This window comes from Polyergus mexicanus, unplaced genomic scaffold, assembly GCF_030449975.1.
Source record: "Polyergus mexicanus isolate NDT 795.1 unplaced genomic scaffold, iyPolMexi1.0 SCAF_6, whole genome shotgun sequence".
NCBI lineage: Eukaryota > Metazoa > Arthropoda > Insecta > Hymenoptera > Formicidae > Polyergus > Polyergus mexicanus.
The window spans coordinates 9,426,978-9,454,062 of record NW_027223326.1 but is presented as its reverse complement, the minus strand read 5'-3'; the positions used below and the strand labels follow the sequence as shown (position 1 = coordinate 9,454,062).

General features: G+C 32.0%; 1 protein-coding gene and 1 long non-coding RNA gene across 2 annotated transcripts in view; one reads left to right on the top strand and one right to left on the bottom strand.

The window, feature by feature from the left end:
- Positions 1-1,038: 1,038 nt before the first annotated feature.
- Positions 1,039-26,062, bottom strand: LOC138934242 (very long chain fatty acid elongase AAEL008004). The gene is made up of 6 exons (XM_070297785.1): positions 25,220-26,062; positions 16,631-16,703; positions 10,740-10,930; positions 7,286-7,423; positions 6,643-6,885; positions 1,039-5,974 (listed from the first exon to the last, which is right to left on the bottom strand). Exons 2-6 carry the CDS (start codon positions 16,689-16,691, stop codon positions 5,618-5,620), a joined length of 990 nt encoding a protein of 329 aa, XP_070153886.1. The 5' UTR covers positions 16,692-16,703; positions 25,220-26,062; the 3' UTR covers positions 1,039-5,617.
- LOC138934251 (uncharacterized) overlaps positions 15,064-27,085 on the top strand; it is a 35,916-nt gene continuing 23,894 nt past the window's right edge. The window contains exon 1 of the long non-coding RNA XR_011447105.1: positions 15,064-15,298. This is a non-coding gene — a long non-coding RNA (uncharacterized lncRNA). The remainder of the gene's footprint in view (positions 15,299-27,085) is intronic.

The following is a 27,085-nucleotide window of genomic DNA, read 5'->3' as shown; positions in this document are numbered from 1 at the left end:
TTTCCGTACGAAAGCGCGAGCATCTCTGTTCATTTTAATTGTATTTTTCATATTCATCTTTCGCTCTCTCTCTCTCTCTCTCTCTCTCTCTCTCTCTCTCTCTCTCTCTCTCTAGATCTATAAAAAGATAAACCTACGAAATTTATTTTTTACAGTTGCATTTTTTTATATGACCCCTTTTTGCATCTAGAATAAAATAGATATTTATATTTCAGTGTTGGAGAGAAAAAGGGAAGAGAAGTGAAGAGAAGCTACGTGAAGTGAGCTACATACGCGAAATAACAAATCTCTGATTGGTCAGTGGAGAATCGCGAGTTTCGATAAATTTAAATCGTCAGTTAAACACGAAACTCGTCGCGATGGAGTTGCAGAGCTCGTATCGCGCTTGGTATTAAATCTATTTTTCGCAATTATTATCCGTTTAAAAGTAAATTCCGTGCGCGACAGAGAGTATCTACTAAAAGTGCCGTACGTAAGCGCCGCAATAAACATCGCGTGTATGATTGTTATATTATACGCCAATATCGCCAATTCGATGATTCGTTATTGCGTATGCAGAGTGGATCGAAATCCACTTCGCGTATTTCGCGTTATCTCTTCGCATAAGAGGATGCAAATGCAGTGGATGCGAATTATTTGCGATCGTTACCAGGTACGTATCGTTTTGTAATATGTGAATAGCGCTTGATAAATGTATTAGATATTAATCATGTTTTTCGAAGAATCGAGACTTTCATATTTTCGCGATATTCAGACAAAACATGTTTAATAATATCTCACAGCATTTTTCTAAACTTTAATAAGCATACAAACAAAGATTTTATAAAAGATTGGAGAAAATTCAAGATTGTGAAATCATGTATATTTAGATTTTTCACACAAATTAAATGAATTACAAATACGTATATTTATACTTATACGTATTAATTTACATTTTTCAATTCTTGTAAATTTCTCAAAATTATACAGAAATTATATAAAAATTACATGAAATTAATATATAAAATCGAGCAATTTATCTGTTTATCTCCCTACCAAGTTATATATTCCAAGTTAGATATCTTTTTTTACCTCTCTCTCTCTCTCTCTATAAGTGAATCATTAATTTTCATGGTTTTCGAATACGCCAAGTCGAGTTAGTTTCATTTAATCGCTTTATTCTCTCGTAAAATTCTTCCCAATTATGTACAAAAATATAATGAGAATCATTACAGAGTTCGTAACGTTAGGTACATGACGCTTTTTCGCAGCCCTCTCTTTCGCGCTTTCTTTAAATCTTTCAAGTGCGTCCAGTGAATATGAAATTGTGACACATGACGTATTACATAATAATAATATGCGCAGATTATCCTTCTATGAACACGTAAAGTATCGTTTTATTATTTAGCACTGTGTCATGCAATTTTATATAGCTGTTTGCAATTGGCGCAGAATCTATTGTATGACACAAAAACGTCCAGAAGATATCTTTGCGATGTTTTTTAGCACGTTTCTTTCGTTAATCTTTAATTTACGAAAAATTTAAGTTTTAATTTTTTAAAGGAATAATATAAATTTTTTGAATTAAAAAAAAAACAAAAAAACAAAAAAAACACGATACACATATTAAAGTATTGTTGGAAATATAAGAAAGTCAATGTATTAATCTTTACTGCGCTAATTCATCGTTAGTCACTTTTTCTATAGAAAAAATTACATAGATTTATAAAGGATTAAAATTGTCTTGCAAAACCGTAGACATTAAAATTGACGTAGTTTTTCGTATAAAAGTATTGTGCGTTCGATGCATAAAAAGAATCTTTGCTTAAATTGATAAAACACAATGAAATAAAAAATGCAGTAGCAACGATATCTTCGTAGAAAAAATATCGCGTTCATATTAATACAAAAAGATCGGAAGCTTCTACTTGTCTTGTCAGCAAAGTTTTTCTATTTATTTAGTTACCTGGTGAGGAACAAAGATTTAACGCGATCTTTCGATTGTTTACATTCCACGTTTCGTCAATCAATATAAGGTATTTCATTGACATATGTAAGACAGTTGCAGATATAGTATTCTTTAAAAACGGCTAAAAAATGGCTATGGATCATGATATTCATAAAAAGTAATTTACGACTCGCTAACAAAAGCTGCTTTGTTGTGTGATGCTATCTCGCCAAAATGTCTTTTTCTTAAATGTGCTAATTAGCACATTATATATATTATGCTGTGTTCATAATACCATAGTATCACAAATTAAATAAGACTGTGATAATGCATAACAATAGATCTAACTATTAATTAGTTCAACTTTTTTATATATATATCGCAGTATTGTGTGTAAGATACCCACGCACAAAATCTATCTTCTTGAACACTCAAGAGCTGACTAAATATTTCTTTTAATTTATGTTCCGCTTTTAATTCTCGCCCTTTTCCCATTCATATGAAATTTTGTTCACACTCTGTCATTCAATTATGGCAGTTTTTTAGATTATGCGTATGCGTTTTGCCATTTGCCCTTCATTATAATAGTTATTCTCTTATGCTTATGCTTATGCTAAACAGGGGCAACAAAGCTAAGTACATGTTCGTTATACATATAATAAATAATCAAATTTGTACGATGCAAAATCTGTAATGTCAATTGTAATTCCCGAGAATGTATTGCAACAGATCGAAAATCTAAGTTATTGTGTTCGTGCATAAAAAATTTACCCTAGTATACATATAACGATCTATGGAAATATACGTTCAATATAATTTCAACATATTTTTGCAATTATACCCGGATTTACACAAGTGAACTATGCAAGCCTATAATCAAGCGTCATTATACACATCATTTTCCGCAATTTTCTGATAGTTTGTCATATTTTACATAAATGAATTGTATAAGATTTAAATATTTCATAAAAATTAGTAAATAATATAGAAGAGAGATATTCGATAACAAAAGATGAAACTTAATTGTAATCTTTAACAATCTTAGAGGAAATATTCAAAACAATCAATTTTAAAAGAAACGAAAGATCGGATAGTAACTTTAGATATTCTTGGAAATAGTTAATTAATATATTAAATATCATTTTTCTATTTTATTAGAAAATAATAGATTTTTAATTATTAATTTGCTTTCTTGGTATAAATAAAAAAATATTTAAGAAATTAGCTATTATGTGTGTATGTGTGTGTGCAAAATATCTCTTTTATACAATAGTGCATTACGATATTACAATGTCGAAATCTTGCACACACATACTGGCGTTATGAAAGTGTGACAAAAATATACATAGAAAATTTAAACTTGAACAAATATTTCGAGAATGTGCTCTCGCGTGCGACTATAATTGAAGAGCATTGCATTTAAGAGAAAGAGGCTGCATCACAAACATAGAACTCGTTATCTGCATAAATGAAAAATGCACGAACGCTTTTCGACGATATACTCGTTTCTGGTTTGTCCCGCTAATCATCGCTAAGCCTCATCTCAATTGTACGTATACTTTCATAAAGGAGCTCATTATGACGATACGATGTAAGACTATTCTACGTTTAGATCTCACTCTCGTTCGATAGAGCTATTTTATCCGCCTGTAAAAATAGGCGGTTGAGTTTATTACAATCGACAGAAACGTTTTATCATTAAAGATTTTTATTATGCGTGTTTAGATCATAAATAATATATTCATAAAAATAGGAAGTGTACAAATATATTAATCTTATAGTGCAACTATTATGATCTCTAAACATTTGCCCTTTCCGCCGAATATATTATTATTTGCGTATGTGTATACATTTTGAGACACATTCGCATTCGTATGACTTGTTCTACGACCGTCCGTTGTGATCAAACTTATGGACTGCGTGTAAGAAAGGCTCATTACTCAGTGCGTGCTCGCTTAAAGCTTGATTCTACGACAATAGAGCTTCGTGACTTTCGCGACTTGAATATCGTATACTGTTTTCGATCGATTAAAGCGTTCGTGTTCTGTTGTGCACAGTGATACAGAGCCGCAGTGCGGTTTATTAAAGCCACTCGTATTGAAGACCAAAGAAACGAATAAATCTTTTTCGGTAATTTATATCGCAAATATTATCGCACCATCAATGGTAGAATCAAGCTACATAATGAATTAATAATAAACACAGAAAGTTATATGTGCTTAGTTGATAAAGTTGGCACATGTCGCTAATAATGTATAACGTTTCCATGAAGCTTTATTGTGAAACAATTATCAATAAAAAATATGAATTGCTCACGTACATATAAAATTGTTTTGAATAAATTATTACATTAAAATTTCATGTTACATAAGATATAAATATAAATAATATTTTTTTAACATATAGCTAGAAATCTTAAATGAAAAGTCTAAGGCAAATATGAAGTAAATTTACGATCACAAGTCGTCTACCGCGTTCGAAAAGCATGACATATATAATTATTCTGAGAAACTTGAATTAGAACTTGATTATCAGAAAAAAACAGAAGGCATCAATTTTTCAAAATTAATAAATTCCTGAAAGAGAAAAAAGAACTTTACAAATTATTAACGATTGCCAACGTAATAATATAGCCAATTCTGCCATATAATATTTTGGACAAATTGATCTGTATAAAATTTAATTTTATACATTTTTAAGAATATTAAAAAGTTTTGAACACAATCAGGACTGTAGAAAGAGAGAGGGAGAGGGGGAAGAGAAGGAACAAAATAGATGATAACGGTAAGGCGAAAGGATTTAGTTCCAGCAGTATGTCTCAATGGAAACTGACTTGAAAAAATTACGTACAACTAAACAACATTCATATTTGTATTCGACATGTATACAACTAGCAAAAAATGCACGCGTAGCGAACACGTTCTCATCGATAATTCAATTATCGATGATGAATGCTCTGCATTCTTCGTCGTATGTGTGCTTTATCCAGCTTGCTCTCGCATTATTTTTATATTGTAGCAAATCTGATCTTTCTTTAATTAGTTTAGTTAAATCATCTGTAATTTAAAAATTGCAGCATAATTTTGTAACACCAAATATGGAAATCATAAAGTAATTTCTTCTCTTCGCTAATTATCTTATATATATTGTTAATGATTTTCGATGATGTCATCACAGATTATAACATCTGCGATGACATTAACAGTAATGATAATGAAAATCATTAATAATATAAATAAGATAATGACAAAGCTTTAATTTAAAGGTAATTACAAGATTCTAATTTAAAGGTCACCTACGTTTTACGTAATTTACTCGAAAATAAAAATTGCGCATCTTTTTCTAGTGATCAGTTTGATCGCGTTTTTTTCTTTTCTTTTTTTTTTTTAAATACGGACGTCGTAACAGCCGTCTTGTCGATGACACTATGTTAGTGAACACAACTTCTGCTCTGCTAACAACGCAGAATATTTAACAAGATATCTTGCTTTATACACGTCTGCTCTTTTGTCCGAAAATCACATCGTCTCTTCGTCCTCTTTACACATGAGCTTAATTTGGTTCCGTAGTTTTACGTGTAGATTCGTAGGCATGTTGCGAGATAATTTTTCATGATAGACAAACGGTACGATGAGACGAGCAGATGACTGGCACACCGACTAAAATGTTCTAGTGAGGCCGCAATGTGTCCTAAGCGAGCTTTTTATCTGTGATGTTATTGTTGGCGACATAACCATTGTTCGTGCCATTGCTATAACAGCTATTGTATTCCTTGTTGTAGATCGTGGCGTACGAAGACACGCCGTTGTGCGTCGCGCTGCCGTTCTCGTCCAGAATCGGCATACAACCTCCACCAGACGTACCATTATACATTCTTCTTGCGGAGCTTTTGCTCACGGGACCCGCATATTTCGTTTTGTAAAAGTCCGAGAACAGTCCGAGGAATAGAACACCGTGCAGACCGATCCAGATCATGAAACTTCGCGGATAATCGCACTCGGTGAAGAGCAATTGGAACTGATGGAACATGATCAACACGAATTGAACCTGTAATCCGGACAAGCAGTTAGGTAAGTAACTGTAAAAACGATTATAGAAATTATATTGTATAAAATTTACGCTATTTCAATGGGGAAACCAAAATGTTATATATATTGAATATGTAACGTTTTAAATATTAAAGAAAACAGTAATAATACTGCGCTGATGAAATAGAATTATAGAGCGAATAGGATTTTAAATTAAGAACTCAGTCAGTGATTCATTTTATTCCATTTTTTGTCAATTTCATTTATTTGATTAATTTTATTAGATCCCAGAGAGCAATTATTCTTATGATTAAGAGTTATATTTTTTTTACTAGTACACATTTTTTAAACTGGTATCCACTGAAACCACTCTTCAATTCCTGCTATTAATTACTGTATATATTTGAAGAAGCGATTAAAAGTATATATACTTAAATATGATACTATATTTTTTCTTTAGATATTATAGTTTTTAGAGATACTTTTGAAATAAAATTGAATGACTTTTTGTAGTATATACTTAAAAAATAGTCGGAGGTATTCAATTACTGGCGAAATATCAAATAAAATGCTATTTGTGAAGTAAATTTCGCATAAAGTATACACAACACATTATAATTATGGTTTCATGATCGCTGCAATTGTCATTTCTAAATTCGTAATAACGCGAGGTGATGCTAAACTTACCATTTGCATGCTAGTAAGGTACTTTTTCCACCAAATATACTTTTGGAACTGTGGTCCCATTGCGGCTACCATGTAATAAAAGTACATCACAATGTGTACAAAAGTGTTTAGGAGGGCGAAGAAAGTGCTATGACCGCCCGGTGCGAATTTCACCCCCATCCATACGGAGAAGGGCATTATCCCATGATGAATTACATGAAGCGTTGAAACGTGTTGATTCTTTTTCCTCAGAATAAAGAATAGCTAAAAAAATATGCAAGATTTCGATTAATTAAATTCTTTTTTTTTTCGCTATTTCGATAACTGTGATTAAACGTATTTCTCTAACAATTTATTTTCTTCTTAATTCTGTAACAAATATTTTTCAATTCAAAGTTTTTAAAAAGTTTTGCGTTTCGGTAGACTATAAATATAACAAATTTACAAATCACGCGATAAACAGTAGTATCGCAATAATAACTCTTTTAGAGAGAAACGAAGTTATTTTTCTACAAATTATTTGAAGAATTTCCAACAAATATCTAAAATTCAAAAATGCTGAACTTATAAATTAATTGATTAAATATAAAATTCTCGCGTGTTTTTACATTCGTTTCACATAATCTAGTCGATATCGATAAATGAAATAAAAATTGATACTCACCGTATCGAAAAACTCGGTGAATTTGCTAAAGTAATACCACCAGCAGGTTCTCGCCATTCTAAGGGCTATCGGACTGGACGAATAATCCACCGGCTGGCATCGGATACTGTAGCCTTTCGCCCAACCGCTCATCAAATACTGAACATCAAATCGTTCAAATCGTTTGATTATATTGTTCAAGATATATTTTGTAACAATAACCGAATCTTTTATTTATTTTTGCGTAAATTATGAAAATAAAAAAATCTGACTCGTCAAAATCAGAAAGTTTCTTATGTGATTTCATTTTTTTTTGATTGACGAATAACAAATGTATTTTCATGTTTCTTGATATCGTATTAAAACATACGAAAAACAAAAACACGAATGATGCAGACAAGCGTATAGTAAAGTGCGTTAACTGTTTGCTTAAATTTAATTCACTTGAATTTAAGGATTGTTTTGCGTGGTCGAAAAGTGTCGGATGTTCAAGGAGTAGTTGAAAATGTGAAATTAATTCGCTAAGTGGCTTCAATTATATTCAACAGTTGCAGTACTGTTATAATCTGTTGCGCGTCGAAAAGACGGTCATTATATTTGCAGAGTAAATTAGTTTTACACTCCCTGTTCGCGTCCATAGCGATTCGTATTATAGTATTAATCGCATCGAGTTACAATCCATTTTTAATCGATTTTACAATCCATTTATAAACAAAATTATTAATTTTTCATTTATTCAACTCAATATTTTGCTTGTTCCATTCATATTATTACAAAACCGCGAAATTGTTTATTATACATCGAATTTATTATATCTTTTTATTATACATACATCGAATGTCTAAATGTGAACGGCGATAAAAAACGATGCTGATTTTTTATAAAATCTTCAAGTATAAAATTATATATACGTATACATTTTTTGTCGATTATTAATATATATTTAATTCATACATTTTGACATTATCATCATGATGTATTAGCATAAAAGTGAAAAACAAATAACATGATATTTACTTCGGAACTCTTCTATTGAGCGGAATTCTTTTTTTAATTAAACAGGTTATTTAAAATGGCTACTTTTTATATACTTTAATTAAGTTTAAAAAAACTTTATATAAGCGGATTGATGTCGTAAAGATTCTACGCGTGTGTTTAAAGATTTCATTTAAATTCAATGAAGTTCTATATTTAGAGTCGACAAGATGAGTTACCGTATGTTACTTCAAAAGGATTACGAACGTATGTTATCGTAAATAAATTAGAGAATCTGTTAGTAAGATTGACTCGTATCAGGAGGAATTGACTGAGGGAAGCGGCAACCTTTATTTGAACGGAAAATAGCTGGACTTTCTTCTAGGATCTACGATAAACAATTTCTAAATATGAAGTAGCATCGTTCAGAAGTCCAGTCCTACATTCTAAACTAATTCTAAAAAGTTATTTTTCCATAGTTTAGAATAATAAACTTCAAATTTCGCTAGATGCATAAATTAAAAAGAAATGAAGAAATTTTAATTACAAGCGGAAACAAATGGCAGATTTAATTATTTTCGCATAATTATTATATGGCATGTATTATAGTGTGTGTTTTGTAATAATTTTTTTTCTTTTTAATATTTATTTGCAGTGCAAACTATTTTGATCATTGCTATGATCTTTTTCGACGTGACAAAATTCTGGTTACTTTCGCGTGACATTGATGATGCATTCATATGCGCGTAACTGTATCGCGATAGCCGTACGCAATATTAAATATGAGCCCAAATACGAATTTCTTTAAATATCGGCTCACACCGAATAGAAAATAAGATATATATACATATATAAAAAATGAAACAGATATAATATAATTTATAAATACAATATAATATAAAATAAATATAATATAATATAATCTTTTCACTGATGTGTCAGCTGTAACTTTCAGCTGATAATGTAAACAATTTATGACTTTTATTATTTGTTCTAATATTTTCTGGGTTAAAAAAACAATAAAATTATTTGCAATTTTATTCTATTTTATAGCGTTTCCTGATATCATTTGTTTGGAAATGATAGATTTTAATTCTTGGAGTTATATTTAAATATTATAAATGTATATTAAGTATATTACAATTATATTACAATTATTTTAAATTTATGTAATATGTCGACCAATAATTTTTTATTTAAATCCTTGTATAAATTTTATCAATAAGACATTAATTAAGAGTTCCAAAAATTTATAAATCTTATCTATTCTCTTAAATCATTCTTAAAAATGATCTATTTTTTAGGCGTAACATTATCTCTGTTGACGCAAATTTATTGCGGAACGCGATAACAAACGAGTTACTTTTAAAAGTTTGACGTTTGTATAAAGTAGGGCACGATATCCTCCATTACAAAAAAGTGACCCGGTTACTAAAATACGCAAGTGTAATCAAATTCGTGCGTAGGCGTACTTATTGATATGTACATTTAATTATATAATATATGTGCGTAATATAAATATTAATTAATATAAATTAATATAAATATTAATTATCGTCCGTGATAAAGCGAAATATACATATTCCACATGTAATTTTACATTTCGGCATATGGAATTTCGTCCGACGAACGATCGATATCGCGAATTGATCGTATTTCTAACTGAATTCTATTGCCATATTATTCCAAGATTCACACAAAGACGACAACAAAATTTCATTCGCAATCTAGATATAAATTTATAGAGTTCACGATAATCGCTCAGATATTATCGAAATATATGGCATTGTTTTATGTCATTTTCTGATTTAAGCATTTGTAAATGTGAATGAATTAAGAAATAGAAAATATTAATTATGTAAAAGAAATTTATTTGATGCTTCAAAAGTGACTTATCTCAATATATCTCAAAGTGGCAATTATTATAAGTGGACGGAGTAAAGTTTTTCTGTGAAGAATCATTTTAACTCTCGGGAGAGATCGTGGTTTCCCTCTAAAGTGATCTACCTTTAAGGAACCGTATAGTTATTACTTGCTTGGGCCGAGGTAATTGATTATGTTGAAAAGATACGCGGGAGGGAGGAATAATTGAAAGCAGTTTCTTGTCTATTGACGCGCAAAAAACAAATCGTTGTAATTATGTATTCATAAAGCGAACACTGTATCTTATCAATTTGTTTTTTCAACGCAAATAATCATAGATCGTAATTGTTTTGATAAGCAGAAACACATTATTATTTCGCCAAAATGTCCCATTAATAAAGATAAAAAATTCTCTTTGAGATAATCGATTACTAAAATCTATGTTATATTTTGGAACAGATATATTGAAATTACGAAATTCGGAATCTAATTCGATTTTGTTATTTGATTTCGAATTTTCTCATTTTTCGTATCCCTTTATAAATTACAATAGAGCGTAGCTTGGAATTCTTCATTAGGAACGCGTTAATAAAATTAAATGATATAAAGATACATAAAAAAAAAAAGAAAAACAAACCTCGTAGAATATCCAAGCGGAGAAGATAGTTTGTATGAGGTTATACATTATGAGGATTCCGCGAAAATCGAAAGGCTTTCTGTTTTCCATCAACTTCGGTCCCAGAACTTTGCTAAAGTAAGCGTACGACAGGCATATCGCCAGGGTTGGGAAGGGGCTGCTCATCATTACCCAATCGCTTACCCTGGGATCTGGAAATAAAAAAAAAAAAAAAATATTTTTTTTTAAGAACAAAAAAGATAATAAGATATATAATAAGAAACAATCACGAATGTGAAGTAGGAATCCATGAGGAGTGTGCGTGAAATCATTTAAAGGAAATGAGCGAGATTTTAGGGATGATCGGAAAGAGTAAAAGAGCAAATTGACATTCCGTCTCGCGAAGACAATTGTCATTTCATAATGTATGTATATCGTATGCGTATTGGAAAGTGGAGCACACGTGAGCACGATTTAAAAGTCGTCCTCGCATTACGCAATTATACGACGTGCACCTGTAACGGGGTCGAAGTTCAAGACTGACGGTAGGAAATGCTGTGTAGCAGAAATCTATTACATCATCATCGATAAATTCACATTAGAAGCTGCCAATATGTTGTAATAAAATTTAGCAAACGATCAAGTCGTATCAACTGTCGTTGCATATTTATTTCTCAAGAGAATTTTTAAATGCGTGCTGGTGTAAAAAAAGAAGAGAGAGAGAGAGAGAGAGAGAAAAAGAAAGGATTATTTATCCCGAGCGAAGCAGCAATATGTTCGTTCTTCCGCGAGCACCCTAGTAACGCCATCGTCATTTTTCTATCCACCCTCGGCGACGAAGAGAAAGCAGAAAGAGGCCCGAGTGCGTGCACGAGGCGCGAATGAGCGAGCAGAGTCGCCTTCCGGTAAATTACCCTCGCGTTCATACGACCTAACAGATACGAGACTGATACACGGAACGATTTTTTTCCCTCTCTCTTTTTCTGCTTTTTTTTTTCAACATTCTCAGCGAAAGACTTCGATTCTCGGTCACAACACGATTGATCGACGACTCGATTACGAGCTGACGATGCGGCGCGGTCTGTCGTCGATATTACACGCCACACTCTTTATACGCTTCAACTTCAATAGCTCACGTTATTGTTGACTAATGAATTAATTTGACCATCTAGTTCGCGGATATAAATGTTGACCACCTGTATATATATATATATATATATATAATTCCGACGGGAAAGAGATTACATTTATATCGATGTAAAAAAATCGGGTTTGCATATAACAGGGAGTCATGAATCGATAACAAAAAGAGGCGCGCGCGATTGATGTCACAAGTACATGCCGGTTAAGTATTGGAAAGGAAAGTGGGTGTAAACAGATGAGGTATGTACGAAATATGTACGAGGTATGCAACTATAATGACAAAGCGAAATGCTAGGCAACGGGCAATATGACATCGAATTTCGTCTATTCTTACATTCACACGCAAGCGTTACGTAATATTTTTACGAAGATTGATGAAATCAGCAACGCAACGAGGGCGTTTATCGTCACGGTCAGGCACGACACGGGCGCCTTTATGTCTGTACGACCTATGATTAATGAAAAAAAATACGAACCGCCACTTCGACGCCGCTTCGTCGGCTCTGTTTTCCGCGCTAGACACGAAAGTTTACGTTGCAACGGTAAAAAAAGATAAAGAAAAAGAATATATATATATCGTTCGCCCTGCACCAACGATGCCGATACCTTCATCGATTTCAAGACACGGCGAAACATCAAACGACTGTGCACCAATTTACTTGCTACCGTCATGCCCCAATTAAAGATAACACCGATCTTACCCCGTATCAAACGCTGCATTGATGCCATTGACGAATGTCCACTTACGTCAAATAAATTCAATTCTCTTTAGAATAGGCATATACATGATGTATGTACACGTGTGTATGTATTTGTCGTGAAATTCAGCATTAATCTTTTAATAATTTTTATAAGAATGTCACGCGAGGTATCGGAAAGGTATAGAAACCATTGATAAATGATGCGCATCTGGAAATTCTGGTCAAGACTTTTGAATAGATTACTGGAGAAAAAACGGAATGTCTGACAATCTCATTAAAACTAAACAATTTCTTAGAGCAAAACTTTATAAATTCCGTTAACTACTAACTACTAACTCTAGATTTACGAAATGGCTACAAATTGGTTATTTATATATATATAAATATATATATTTGTATATAGTATTCCAACACATTTGAAGATTTATAATTCTTTAGATAATTTAAATAAAAATAAGATTTTTCTATTTATCATATATTTCATAAAAAAGTTTGTATCTTTTTAATATATATGTATATATATATATAATTTAAAGAGAATAATATACATAATAAATGTAAAATACAATTGTAACTAATATACAATGATCCATAAATAGAGATCAAAATAGTTAATATTCAAAAATAATTACATATTCCTCGCAATGGAATTTTTTATACAATTTTTAAATAAACTATTAATAAAAACATTATATAAACAAAAAAGATATAAACTTTTTTATAAAATATGTGGTAAATAAAAATCGAAGTTTTATTTAGGTAATCTAAGGAATTAAAAATTTTTAAATGTCGAGGAATGCTATAGACAAATAAATATTATTATTATAAATATTTTATCAGAACTTTTTTAAAAGTTTTACAGTAAAATCTAGCTATTCTTTATATGCATTATATTACATAATAATGTAAAATGCATCATTATATCATTGTGACGATAAACGAGAAATAATTTCACAAATAATAAATAAGTTATAAATTTTGCTTACGTCGCAGTTCCGCCGTTGTCCGATCTGGGCTTTTTCCTCCTTCATTCTTGCCATTTCTTCACATTGATCACAAGGACTCATAAAAACACGGTTAATTATAATCGCATACATCAGAATGCGACGATCGTGTGCTACTTTGCGCAACGCTCCCGATATTAATCACACATTACGCTTTATTATATTATGGGAGAACAACGCTAAAATTATGTACAGTTTGCTCGAAATTTCAAAATCGTGCAATATTGCAAATTCACGTATCACTCGCCGCGGCAATGTTACTTTTGTTGTTAACAAAATACACATTTAAGAAGAATTCTACTATCTCTTTATTATATCTTAAATGATTATAAATATACGAATTGAAAGTAAAGATAAAAATCCGCGGAAAATGGTATCTGAAAATATGTCATCGTTTTGTTGACCGTTCACATGACAGATCTCGATCGTACAAATCACAATAAAATAGGCATCTTAACAAATAATCGATGTTTAAACGCTGAATTTTTGCTACGTATTTAATAAAGATCAAAAACATTTATTAAAAAAATTTAAAATAAAATTTGCCAACTTTACTGTGACTTCATTGTGCAATACAAATCGAATTAATCGCTGCTTAAAAAGTTATAATTGCGAAAATGGATTACTCACACGATTTGGTAATCGCTATTTATAATAATAATGTTCGCGTTTCATATCTCCTGATATTTATCAAGATTATTCGAGGGATAATACTTGACACACGAGAAGCGCCTGACTATGTAAATAGTAGGTAATACATTCCAAATTCCACAACATTCTTTGCGACGTATAGAGCGCTATTGTTTACGCGTGCGGTCTTGTCATTTGCGCGGTGACATCCGAACGCTGATGTAGTGGTGTGAGCCTTTCCGTATATACGATATACTATCTATTATCATCTGTTGTTATCTATTATCTCCATTATATCAATACTGATTAAATGACAACAAGACCGCAGGTGTAAATAGTAAATATACGTCGCAAAAAATGTTGTGGAATTTGGGATGTATTACCCCAAACTGCTACTCTTTTTACATATGGTCGTCTTATTGTCATTCGACTTTCGAGCGAGAAGGTAGTCAGACATTTCCGTATGTCGTATTATCTCTCGAAATATTGTATAATCTTGACAAGTATCGGGAGATGTCAAAAACGCGATCATTATTATAATTAGCGATTACCAAATAGTGTGAGTAATTCGTTCCCGCAATTATAACCTTTTAAACGGCGATTAACTCGACTTATATTGCGCGGTAAAATCACAGTAAAGTTGCCAAATTTCATCTTCAACTTTTTCGGTAAATATTTTTGATATTTCGTAAATACGTAGCAAAAATTCAGCGTTTAAACATCCATGGTTTGGTAAGACGTCTATTTTACGCGACTTGGACGATCGAGATCTATCACGTGAGCAATCAACAAAACGACGACTTATTTTCAGATGTCTCATTTTATGGGGATACTTATCTTTATTAATTCCAACTCGTATATTTATAATCATTTGCGATATAACGAGATAATAGAATTACCCTTAAATATGTATTTTATTATATATGTGTGAGATAATATTGAGAGTGCTGTACAAAGTGGCACGCGATTATCGTATTCTAGTGCGTGCGATCGTAATTAACCGTATTTTCGTGAGTGACTTGTGAGAGCCATTAGGAAGCAGTAAAGAACGAACAAGAGAAGAAAAGGCGAAAAAGGAGGCATTAAGCGAAACAACTACGAGGTAAGCAGAATTTTCATAAAAGTTGACAAAAACTTACATTCCACGAATCACTTTAATCTTAATATATAATTGTAAGAGGCAAGTAAAATAATCTTAATAAAATTGCATTTTTATTTATCAAATATTTTAGAAAAGAATTTGCATTTTTTTAAAGAAAATATTTTTTCCCGGAAATTATATATGATGTTTTTTATTACCTATTTAAAGATCGAATGAAAAATTCCATTGCGCGCAATAATCATTTTTGGAAATATCAATTATTTTAAACTTTGTTATATACATACATATATATATTTTAAATTTAAAATAATTAATATTACAATTCCATTGCTGCGCTGCGTATAGTACCAGCAAGACTTAAACTTTATATGTGTATTGTATAATATTTATAACTATTTCTGAGAGCCTATTTAGTATTAGCAATTTTTGCTTTGTGAATAACTCCAAACTTCAACGAGCTCACTTGGTAGCATTATGTCACAATATTGACTCGTGTCGCGCTAAAAAGAATTTGCAAGGGTAGGGCGAGGAAGATTTATCGTCATCGTGAAAATACGCGCGGTAAACAGACTCTCGAGACTGTTGAAATATTTCAATTATAATACAAGAGATATAATACGCGAGATTTCCGGCGAAAGAAGCTTCACATCATTCTCTGGAACACAGCATTTGAATAAATTTGCATACTTCTCTCATATTTTTTCAGTCTTTCGATTGGAAATCTCGCGAATGAGAAATGCAATTTCTTTCCTTTTTCGTTCATTAACACATTATGGATCGGACCGATATATTAATCAAATTCTCAACTGAACATTATTTAAAGATCCACGAAAGAATATATCAATATGTAAACATCATGTCATATCGATATTTTTACAAAATTACATGGCCCATTCATGATGTGTTAAAACGGAATGTGATAAAAAATATACGAAAAAACTATTTTTCAATTTCATAAGTTTAACAAGTCTCATAAAAGTGACACGAACAGATCTTATATCATTCGATTTTGTGATTCAAGAAGTTTTTAGCACGTGACATAAATTTGCGATATATGTGCCTTTAAGTGTACGTAACACATTTAAGACGATATACTCATGTTCTGCTCGAGTTCTTTCAAAGATATCGGTTATGATGTTGCGCTGATATTCCTTCTTTTTAATAATTTAGCAATATCGGGCGATGTTCTCAAGGAAAAGAAGCTAGAAATATATCTGGAGATTTAAAGTTATCACGGATTGTTAAAAGAGATAGAAGTAGTGAGATTTCGGAGAACTTTGTGAAGAGAAGAAGCTTTAATATAATTAAAACATTTCAGAGAAAGAGACTTACCGGACTGATTGTCCATGAGGTCCCTATAACTATGCACCAGATTTGTTACTGCGCTCGTCATCTTGGAGAAAATCTGAAAGCAAAATAAATTATTAATATAGTAATTTGTTTGTACTTGAAAAACGAAATCGAATATTCTCAAAATGAAATATATATAAGTTATATTCAGTATTTATACATGTTTCTTAACTCTCCCTTCTCACGATTTATATTTATGTTACTTTCGGTCATAGGTTCCTTAAAAGTGTAACGATACATATTTTTTATTGTTTTATTAGCAAGAATCCCTCGTAAAGAAATGGAAAGAAAAAGATTTCGTCAAGAAATCAGTCATTACTTTTATAGATTTTTATTCAATGACACGTTAAAATTGCGATATATATATTTTAATATGCATATTTTCACAACTAATATTTATGTCGTGATGAAAAAAGGGAAGCTTTCAACGCATATCCTATTTACGTAATAATTTATTCCCATTTCATTATATTTGATTTTGAAATAAATCGGCATTAAAAATTAATCAAAAAATATTCTCTAATAATTTCAAGATTCTTTGTCAAAATTATGTAAATTTATCCATAAATGAAAATTAATCATTTAATTTCTAATTTAATCTTGAAATTATTAGAGAATATTTTTTGATTAATTTTATACAATAATGAAAACAAAGCATGCATGTGAAAATAATATCATAATATCAAAAATTAACACAAAAATTATTATAAATTTTATCTGTATCAATTTAGTAATTCCTAAGATGGCAATTGGGTCTTACTTGATATATGGACGCGTACACAAACAAACACGCATACATACGATTTTTTTTATATATCATCACGTGTGCCTCGTGCTAAATTTGTACGTCAAATATCGGTGGAATGCTCTACTCATTAGTGGGTCGAATAACGGTCATTCAAGATAGAATGTCGAGCTCGAGTTAACATTTCGTCGGGTCTTTTTACCGCAAGACAACAATCATTGAACGTCGCTGCCATTGACATAGTGAGCTCTAATCGCGATGTAAGGAAGGTAGGCGTAGTTTGAAGTACGAATGACTATACATATATCTATGTAAGCGTTTTTACGCGTGTTGATCGTATTAAATTGAATACGACGTACGTATGGTCACGTAGTTAGTTCATATTTGATAAGTGCACTTAGTGCATACGAATCAGATATTGTTCAGTGATTGTTTAAACGGTGTAAAGACGACGTTGACTTTGACTTTATACATTGTGCCGCGAATAAATTATCGCCTTGTATGTCGTGGACGTAGTCAATATATATAATGTTTCTAACTTAGTGTGCACGTGTCTTTTTAATAAAAACACGATGCGACTTATTTATTTTGTAGATGCAGTAACGTTTTTATTTCGCGCGATCCAATTTAGAGATTCTTTTATAGAAAACTAATTTAAGTAGAAAATGTAGAATGAAACAAAATTGTATTAGGATAAATATTTCTCCAAGTTAGAGCTTATCATCGAAGAGATTTGACAATCAAAAGCAATCGTACACATCGATACGAATATTTATATACTATTTACCAGTTTGGCTCAAATCGAATTTTTTCTATCGGGATTTCACATCGAGTCTCATTTTTTCTCTCTGCTCTATATGCCGTTGAATGATTAAGAGGGACAATGCACGATCGCACGCGACAAGGCATGTCAGTGTGCTAAAAGAAAGAGAAGTCGTGATCTAGCCGCGACTTATTGAGTCGGATAAATTTCTCCCTCTCTCTCTCTCTCTCTCTCTCTCTCTCTCTCTCTCAGGATATAGCTTCCTCAGTCAATTACGCATCTTACGTAGACATGCAGTTGAGTAGATGTCAACAGCAGGTCTTCGGGAGGGGGAAAAAAAAAAAAAAAAAGTAAGAGGAGAAAAAGGGGATAGATACGAGAGTGACACGAGAGAGACCAACTTTGGCACCGCGCCGAAGTGTGCCGCGAGAAAGTTACTAAACATACGATTACGAACGCGTCAGAATCAATTGCACCAGACAGTAGCGTAATATATAGTTAAATGGGAGGATGTAAGCACTATGTTTGATTATAGATATCTAGTCGACCGGATCCTATATGCTATGCGCTTTATTGTACATGTTTTTAACAACTGTTCTGCAATAATATTCTGATGTAATATATGAAAAAAAAAAAAAAAAGACAATATAACAAAGCAGATAGGAATATACCTGGAAAACATTAAATCATCATCAACTACAACAACAACAAAAAAATCCAGATATTATTATTATGATACATTTGTTTTGGTCGGTATATTATATTATTAGAAAGCAAAGAATATTAATTATCGATTAGCAAAGAATAAAACTGGAAATTATACATTATTCATAAGTTTATGAAGTAAAACACATTAAAATTATACTGTGCACATACGTAATGTTTAAAAGTTGCTTTAAAAAAACACGATAAAATCTTCTCCTTAATATTCCATAAAAAAATTAATATTTCATGAATCGTTCTTATATAAGATATGTAAACGCAAATATTGAATACCACAAAAAAGAGATCTATATTGCATTGATACAGTGTTTGTGATTTGTATGCAAAATTGATTTATTAGAAGTATAGCTTAAATACATGCTCGTGAAACGTCAAACTGACCACGTTTATATCGCTGCTGATAAGTAGAACGAGCCATTGTTAGTCGTGCGATAATGAATTTCGAGTAGCGCGTGTTGTATCGTAACTAGGAATAATAAAATTTTTTAATATTGAAAATTTTAACATTTTGCAGATAGAGAGATATAAAAGAAAAATTGCTGCTGTGAATTTTTATATAGAAAATCTGAATATTATCTCATAGAGTTGATGCGTATACACAATGTTTTTTGATCAATTGATTTATATGTGTAATAATAATAATAATAATAATAATAAAAAAAAATAGAGAGAAATTAAAAATTATGCTTGCTTTTCTGTTAACTTAATCTCGTTACAAAACAGTATACTATATTAATTTTTTATGTGTACATACCCGGATATTATCTGCATTTGTAGAAATACAAATATTTTTCATCCGTGGTTTCAATTTCTTAACGAGATATTTTCGAAATAATATTTCTTGTGCGCATTTTTACATTTTCAGTTTGATACTAACACACATATAAACTGTATCTACGATAAATATTTATGAAAGCAATGCTTTTATGCAAGAAAGATCGAAATTTCCGCAAGATTATATATATTATGGATTATTATATTAGATATATATAGATTATTATAATAATCTATCTGGATTTTTAGTTACACGTATCTACTGATTAATAAGTAACGTGTCTTGACATTTTATAAATTATGCATATAAATTATTCTGTTTATGTATTCCAATATGTTAAATCATTAATATGTCAAAACGTTCGTAAAAATAACATAGAATTTTAATAGTAATATTTGTTTCTTTCAATATTTATTTTCTATTTATCTATTTTTATATCTACATAAAATTCAGCATAACATAGTATCTTTATCAGATTGCAGTCGCTAATCAGTCGCTAATATAAACTTGTAGATTATTGTTGCATGTATTTCATAGTATACTTTAAACATAGGTAAAGAAACGATTTCATCGTATAAGACTATTCAATATTTTAATAGATCGTGTTGTGCAAGCAAGCTATTATGGCATTTATGTAGAAAACGATACATTTGTACATCGCATGCGTAATTTTTTCTATGGTCAAGCTGACCCGTTTTATATATATGTAATATTTAAATTTTTAAATAATAAGATAAGTGTTTTAAAAACGCGATGTAATCTTCCCCTTAGCTAATATTCCATAAAAAAATGAATGTTTCATGAATCGTTCTCATATAAGATATGTAAGCGCAAAAATTGGAAAAAAAAAAAATCTATATTACATTGGTACAACGTTTGCGATTTGTAGTAATTCTAGAAAAGGTTAAGTTTGATTAATTTGGTATACTTTGATCAATTTGTAATATAAATTTATTCTTTAGCTGAGATGTCAAAAGCGTTCTAATTATATGCTAAACAGTATTCTGTTGATTAAATTTAGAAGAAAACAGAATTTTATTCTGTATTTAATTTCAAGTAATCATCATTTTAAAAAGAAATTTGTCTTTTGAATGTTGTAAAAGTTATAAAAATCTGTAACAATCGATTAAACTTCTGCAAGGAAAAAGATCGATCTCAAAAGATACGCGTCGCAAAAAGATACATATTGGCTTAAGAAAATTGAAACTTTGCAGAATGATTAAATAAGATTGATTGTTTATGATTCGTAATATGTTATTGGTGAAATATTATCAATTCAATTTTTTTATCAAATTTGCCGTTGTGAATGTCATTCATGAATTCACAAAATTACGTATCGCTAAATCAAATTGAACGTAACATTTGATTAAAATTTCGATATTAATTTATGTAATGCGGTATTTCGTATTAAATTAATTTTAATATTATGTTTTTTTATTATCAATATTATATTAGAAATCGTGGATTAGGCTGATAAATATTCAACATACATTTTAATAATCACTATCAACTTTGCAATTGTCAACAAGTTAAATATATTAATAAATAATAAATCAATTAATAATGTATTATATATTATTAATGCAAAACATATTACTATGATTACTTAGTACATATATATATATATATATGTGTGTGTGTATATATATATATATATAAAATTGAATTTATTAAAACTTAAAGGAGAGAGAGAGAGAGAGAGAGGTTTTTCATACATATGTATATCACAAATAGTATCTCGTGAATTGAGAATTACAATGAAAACAAGAAAGCGGAGAAATTATCGAATATATCTTTACGATTATAGAGCGGGAATTTAGCTGAGAAGTCGACGATTTGTGCTTTATGGATTTGAAAAATAAATGTAATTTTATTATTGTACTTACGTAGTTCACGATGTATGTAAGTATAAAGTTGTATTCGCTTGCCATTACAGTTTATTTATAGCCAACTATACTAACGACATACGATCGGGATTAAATAATAATAAGAAGAAAGAGATAATTACTGTTTTAACGTTTTCTTTTTTATCGCAGGGATAATGTTGAAATTCGTGCAGCAATTAAAAACAAGGCTACGTGTGGATTGTGCTAATCATCATAAATCTCTCGTACACTTTTTAAATAATTATAATGAATTTTTGTTATCGCTCACGACAATGCGATAATTTCAAAAATTTCGTTCCTTTGCAACGATTACAATCGAGGATCGTGAATTTCATAAAAACGTTATGTTTGATAGAAAATTTGCTTATTATAACTACGTGCCATTTTTTATTATTTATCGACATTAAATACGTGAAGTTTGGAAAATAAAGAGACCTGCATTCTTAATCAAGATATTGCATAACGGAAAGAACGAAAGAAAGAGAGAGTAGAGAGTAGAGAGAGAGAGAGAGAATTCTTTTCCATGGTTATTCGTTGATTTTATTTAAAGAAAAATTCTATTCATGGCACAGATTAATTTTTAATTAGCTATCTTAATTAGTTCTCATAAAAATGTCATACGAATTGTTAGAAACTTACGTACGCAACTGGTCAACTGCAGACACACTTTCTCTTAATTCTTTCGTAAGCAAATTCTTCGAAAAGATCTTTCTCATTGCTCAATTTCACATAATATTGGTAAAAAAATGTATACAATGCTAATAATTACATAAATATATAATTACACACAAACGACAATCAACTCTTAACGTACAATATATATCGAAATTTTGTTAGATATTTTTAGAATCTCGTCGGTTAATTGTAAAATCTAAAAATTTCATTGTCCAAACGGGAAGCATTAAACTTTGTATTTTATAAGAATACAGCTCTGGATCGAATGTAATCGTGGAACGAGACATTTATCATTCGCCTAGCGTCAGTAAGCGATCAAAGAAAGCGTGTACATTCTATATTTACGTGGTGTGCTTTGTGTTTTTGCGTGCCGCGCTCGTGATCGTTTCGATTAATCCGACGAAGAGAGTGCGTGTGAGATTCGTGGCATTTCCATTCGAACGAATTTGCATAAATATTGAATAACGAACAAACAGAGATGCACTGCGCGGGATCCGAAAGCAGAAGCAAGCACGGTCGCGTTTTCAATAAACTGTGTGGAAATAATGCTAACATATACTATTTATTTATTTATTTACTAACGGAAACAATCCTGCGCGAGAGATATCATTTAATCTTTCGCAATGCAAGACAAATACCTGCAAAATTTTGCATCAATATTATTAATAAAGCGCCAATATTACAAATAAACAAATTGATTTTAGATAGAATTGTGCTGTATATCTGCATATAATTACAGCCTTATCATGATTTAATTAGTTTTTAAGCGATTGAATAGAGGAATTAGAGATGCGAAAATATAAGGTACATTTATTAATATCGACGCGTTTTATATGAAAATCGGCAATTATTGTTTATCAGATATCCAGTTTCAAAAGACATCGATATAGTTTGAACAGGTTCTAAGATAATAAAATGATATCAGATTTTACATAGCTTCCCGAAAGAGTATCGTAGGTCGCGATGCTGAAATTGGGACAATACTCATCCGTGGGATTAATGTTCCATTAAGGTTGATTTGAATATTTTATATCTCGCCAAATCTTTTTACGGCGAAATATATAGATTCTAAAAAAGATAATCGTCAATTTTCTTATACTTATCGTTAACCGTAAGAACTCTCTCTCCTAAATCTGCAGGTAGATAGCGATGCTTCTACATAGAGATACATATGCATACATATTTCAGAATGGACAACGTTGTAAAAAAATTTCATAGAAAAGCATTGCAAAATCCGAGAGGCATTGAATTTATATATGTTCTGTATAAAATACAGGCTCTCTCTCTTTCTCTTTCGTTAATGTTTTTTTTTTTTACACGTGTCTTTCATTAAAGTTTCGCATGGAGTTACAATGGTACAATGTAATGCGACATTATTACATTCGTAAAGTGTCAATTTTCAGACGTTTCAAAATAGAATGTTATTCTCGGAGTTGAATTCTATTTGGTCATCATTTATTTAATGACTAATGTTTTTGATGCTGGCTATTAAAACATAAAGGCGATATATCCAACAAGTGATTTGAAAAATGTAGTTCAGAAAGAGTATATCAAATTCTTATTCGAGCGAATTATCTCTCATTAAGAAGAGATTTATTTTTCGTAAATGAGAAAATTAAACAAGTATACTGGTAATATTTTCAGCTAATATATATATATAAAATTATTTTTATTATTTTTCCGGAAAAACTTCGAATCCATCGATTTAATTAATGTGATTGCGGCAACGCGGCAAAGCCGCATTATTACAATCTCGCACCTTCATTTTCAATGCGGTTAACAAATCAACGGTTCAAAAACGTGCTGCCTAACGTAAGAGAGAAAGTACCAAATGAATACTCGAATCGTCAGTAGCGAGACTCGACGATTACAAAGAAAGTAATAAATTTTTCTTGCCTAAAACGTATATATATTTATATATTGGCAGCAATCACATTAATTAAACCTGATGAATTTCTAATTATTATTTTTCCCCGAAAAAGGATAAAAAATTTATTAGTTAACATATATACATATATGCTAATATATAGTTTTATACGAATATATTAAATAAATCATTACGTCGATTGCAAAGGCAAACGAAAGAATGATTGGATAATGAAGTAAAAAGTAAATAAAAAAGAATTTATACATATTAATACATCTTTGCTATGCGAATAATTGCTTTGTTTGCTTCTTTATGTGGTAATAACCATAGTTATTCAGAAAACGTTAGAAAAAGTATGCATCTCTTGGCCTTGAGAAAAACATTAACTCCGCGGGTCCGCTTTGCGTAATGATGATCATCGCGCTAATATTTGTTAGATTATTCAAAAGTATATTATTTACGAAAGGCCAATATTAACACATTAATATGTATTTTTAAATATAACGTTGCAACATTTTCTTACACGTTGAAATATATAAAACTGCGAGAATGAATTTGAATAAAACAATTTTTTTTATATATGTAAAGAAATAAATTAATCTCGATAATTTTGAATCTCATTGTACGTGCAAATGTATTAACGAATCTTTTCACGATCATTCATAATTTTTATCTTTATGGATAGACGGGGACAATACACGCGCATAAATAAATTATTTAAAAACTCGGGTAAATTATTAGAAATCGTATGGCAAGTTTTTGATTAGGAAGGGAGAAGAGGTCTTGGGCGACGAGCGTTGTTGTCCAGGACAATAACGCCAGGATTCGCGGCGGTTCGTCGCGAAAACGAGGTCACGTTCCTCGAATTCCGACGGGTCCGAACGGTTTATCGCGAAAGGATCGAAAAAGCGGATTTCCCCGTTTCGGGCGTTCCTGGTATCATTTCTTGATTCGGGGGTTTCTCTCCACGGGGCGGATCGATCGCGAGTGCGTCACTTAACCTCAAATTTGGCGCATAGGATGCCGGTACACGCGCGCGTGCAACCAAGATCACGCGACTCTCCCCGTGTATCTCGCGGACGCCGCACACACCGCGGGGTATACGCGGGTGTTGTTTTACACACGGTTTACACCCACCTGTTATTTTTCCTTGTCCTCTTCCTCAATCCCCCGCGACGTTCTCCCTCTTGCCTGCCCACTTCCGTTCGACCCTTGGTTTTCGAGCACCGCACAGCCGGCAGCGGATCGTCGGCGACTATGTAATCTCCCAGCAACAACGACGGCAGCAATACCACACGGTTAACGTCGTCCCTCCTCCTGTCACCTGACCGCGCACATAAACGCGTGGTACGCGACGCACCACCTTCCGCGCTCGAGAATGTATAGTAAGCGCGGAGGTAACAACCTCTCGGTAGCTCTTCTTGTTCTTCCGTGATCGTCGTTACTTCCCTTTGGCGATCGATGATCGGTTTCCTTCCTTGCTTCCCGCGCGGTTACGATTCGCGTGATGAAGTACGCTACGATCGAGCGAATAACGCGAGAGGCGTGTATATCGTCACTTCGCACCGTCGTGGCTCGGTAAGCTCGAATAAGGATCGTCCCGCGTTGATCGCAAGTTTTCTTGTCACTGTCGAGCAACGGCGGCGGCGGCGGCGGCAGCGTCTTCTTCCTCCTCTTCTCCGTCGTCCGGCGGTGGAGATGTACGAAAGAGGGAGGCGAAGCGTGATAAAAAAGACGGAGAGAAAAAACCCGAAAAATTGCCGCTGCTAACTAAGCTCGAACCGCGGCCACGCTCGAGCGATGGACGGTCCCCACGCCTTTTAACACCGACGTTCCGCTGCCGCCGATGAGTTTCTCGTCTGTGCTGCTGCTCCGCCCGCCCTACCGGGCGAACGTAGTCGATTTGCCTTCTCCTTCCCTAAAGCTCGACCGTGCGTTTCACGCGCACCACTGCCACTACCACCGCCGTCTCCGTCGCTCTGCTCGCCCCACGATCCACGATGTCTATATCGCGCAAAATCCTCCGTCCTCGTCCTCCTCCTTCTTTCGTCTCCCGCCACCTGTCAACGCACGCTTCCGCCCCGGCTCATCTTCTCGCGGCCTTGTATCGCAATTCTTTTTATCTCTTTCTCTTCCTTTCTCCCGCTCTCCCGAGATTACGTGATGTTCGTTCGGGAGGGGATTGTTATCTTCTATTTAACCGCGGTGTAATCATTGGATAATCTTTAAACAGAAATAAAGGAAGTCACGACAATGGGAGGGCGCGACAGGAACGAGGCCGGCGAGGCTGGCGGCGGCTGGCGGCTGGCGCGCTGGCAAGGCATGTCATAAATGAGGCGCCATCCTGCGGTGCGCGGTTCAATCTTCGTATATTGCTCGTTCATTGATGAACGCGTGTAAAACGTAAAATTTGCCTAATCTAGGCGCTCGAACGTGTATCTCTCTTGCCGCTCTTTCCTATATTTAACGATTAATTTTAACTTTTAACGATTAAACTTTTTACATATGTGTTTTTTCCATTTATTTATTTATTTATTTAAGTCTTGGAATTACTTTTGTTATAATCGTTTCATGCTTGAAATTATTGTAGTTCTTTTGAAGAACAATTATTCCCTAGAGAAAGAGAATATTAAGCTCTGTATAATCTAGATCTAGGACATTGCATTAATATGTAACTGTAAATATGACAAATTATAATATTTATATATTTGTTTTATGATTTTTATTCAGTTATATGTATAACTATGTATTACATAGTTTCAAATTCTTCAAAAGAATATTAAAGTTTTTAAATATATATATATATATATATTCCATGTTTTTATTCGATTAACATAATATATCACTCGGGAAAAAATCATCGGATCAAATTAGATCAAATGATCAGATCTTTATAGTTTCTATTTTACAATTCATATAATTTAGTGAAAAAAAAAAAGAAAAAGCATTGAATATTAATCTATATGTTTATAGCCGGTATTCGTATAGTCGGTTTTTATTTCA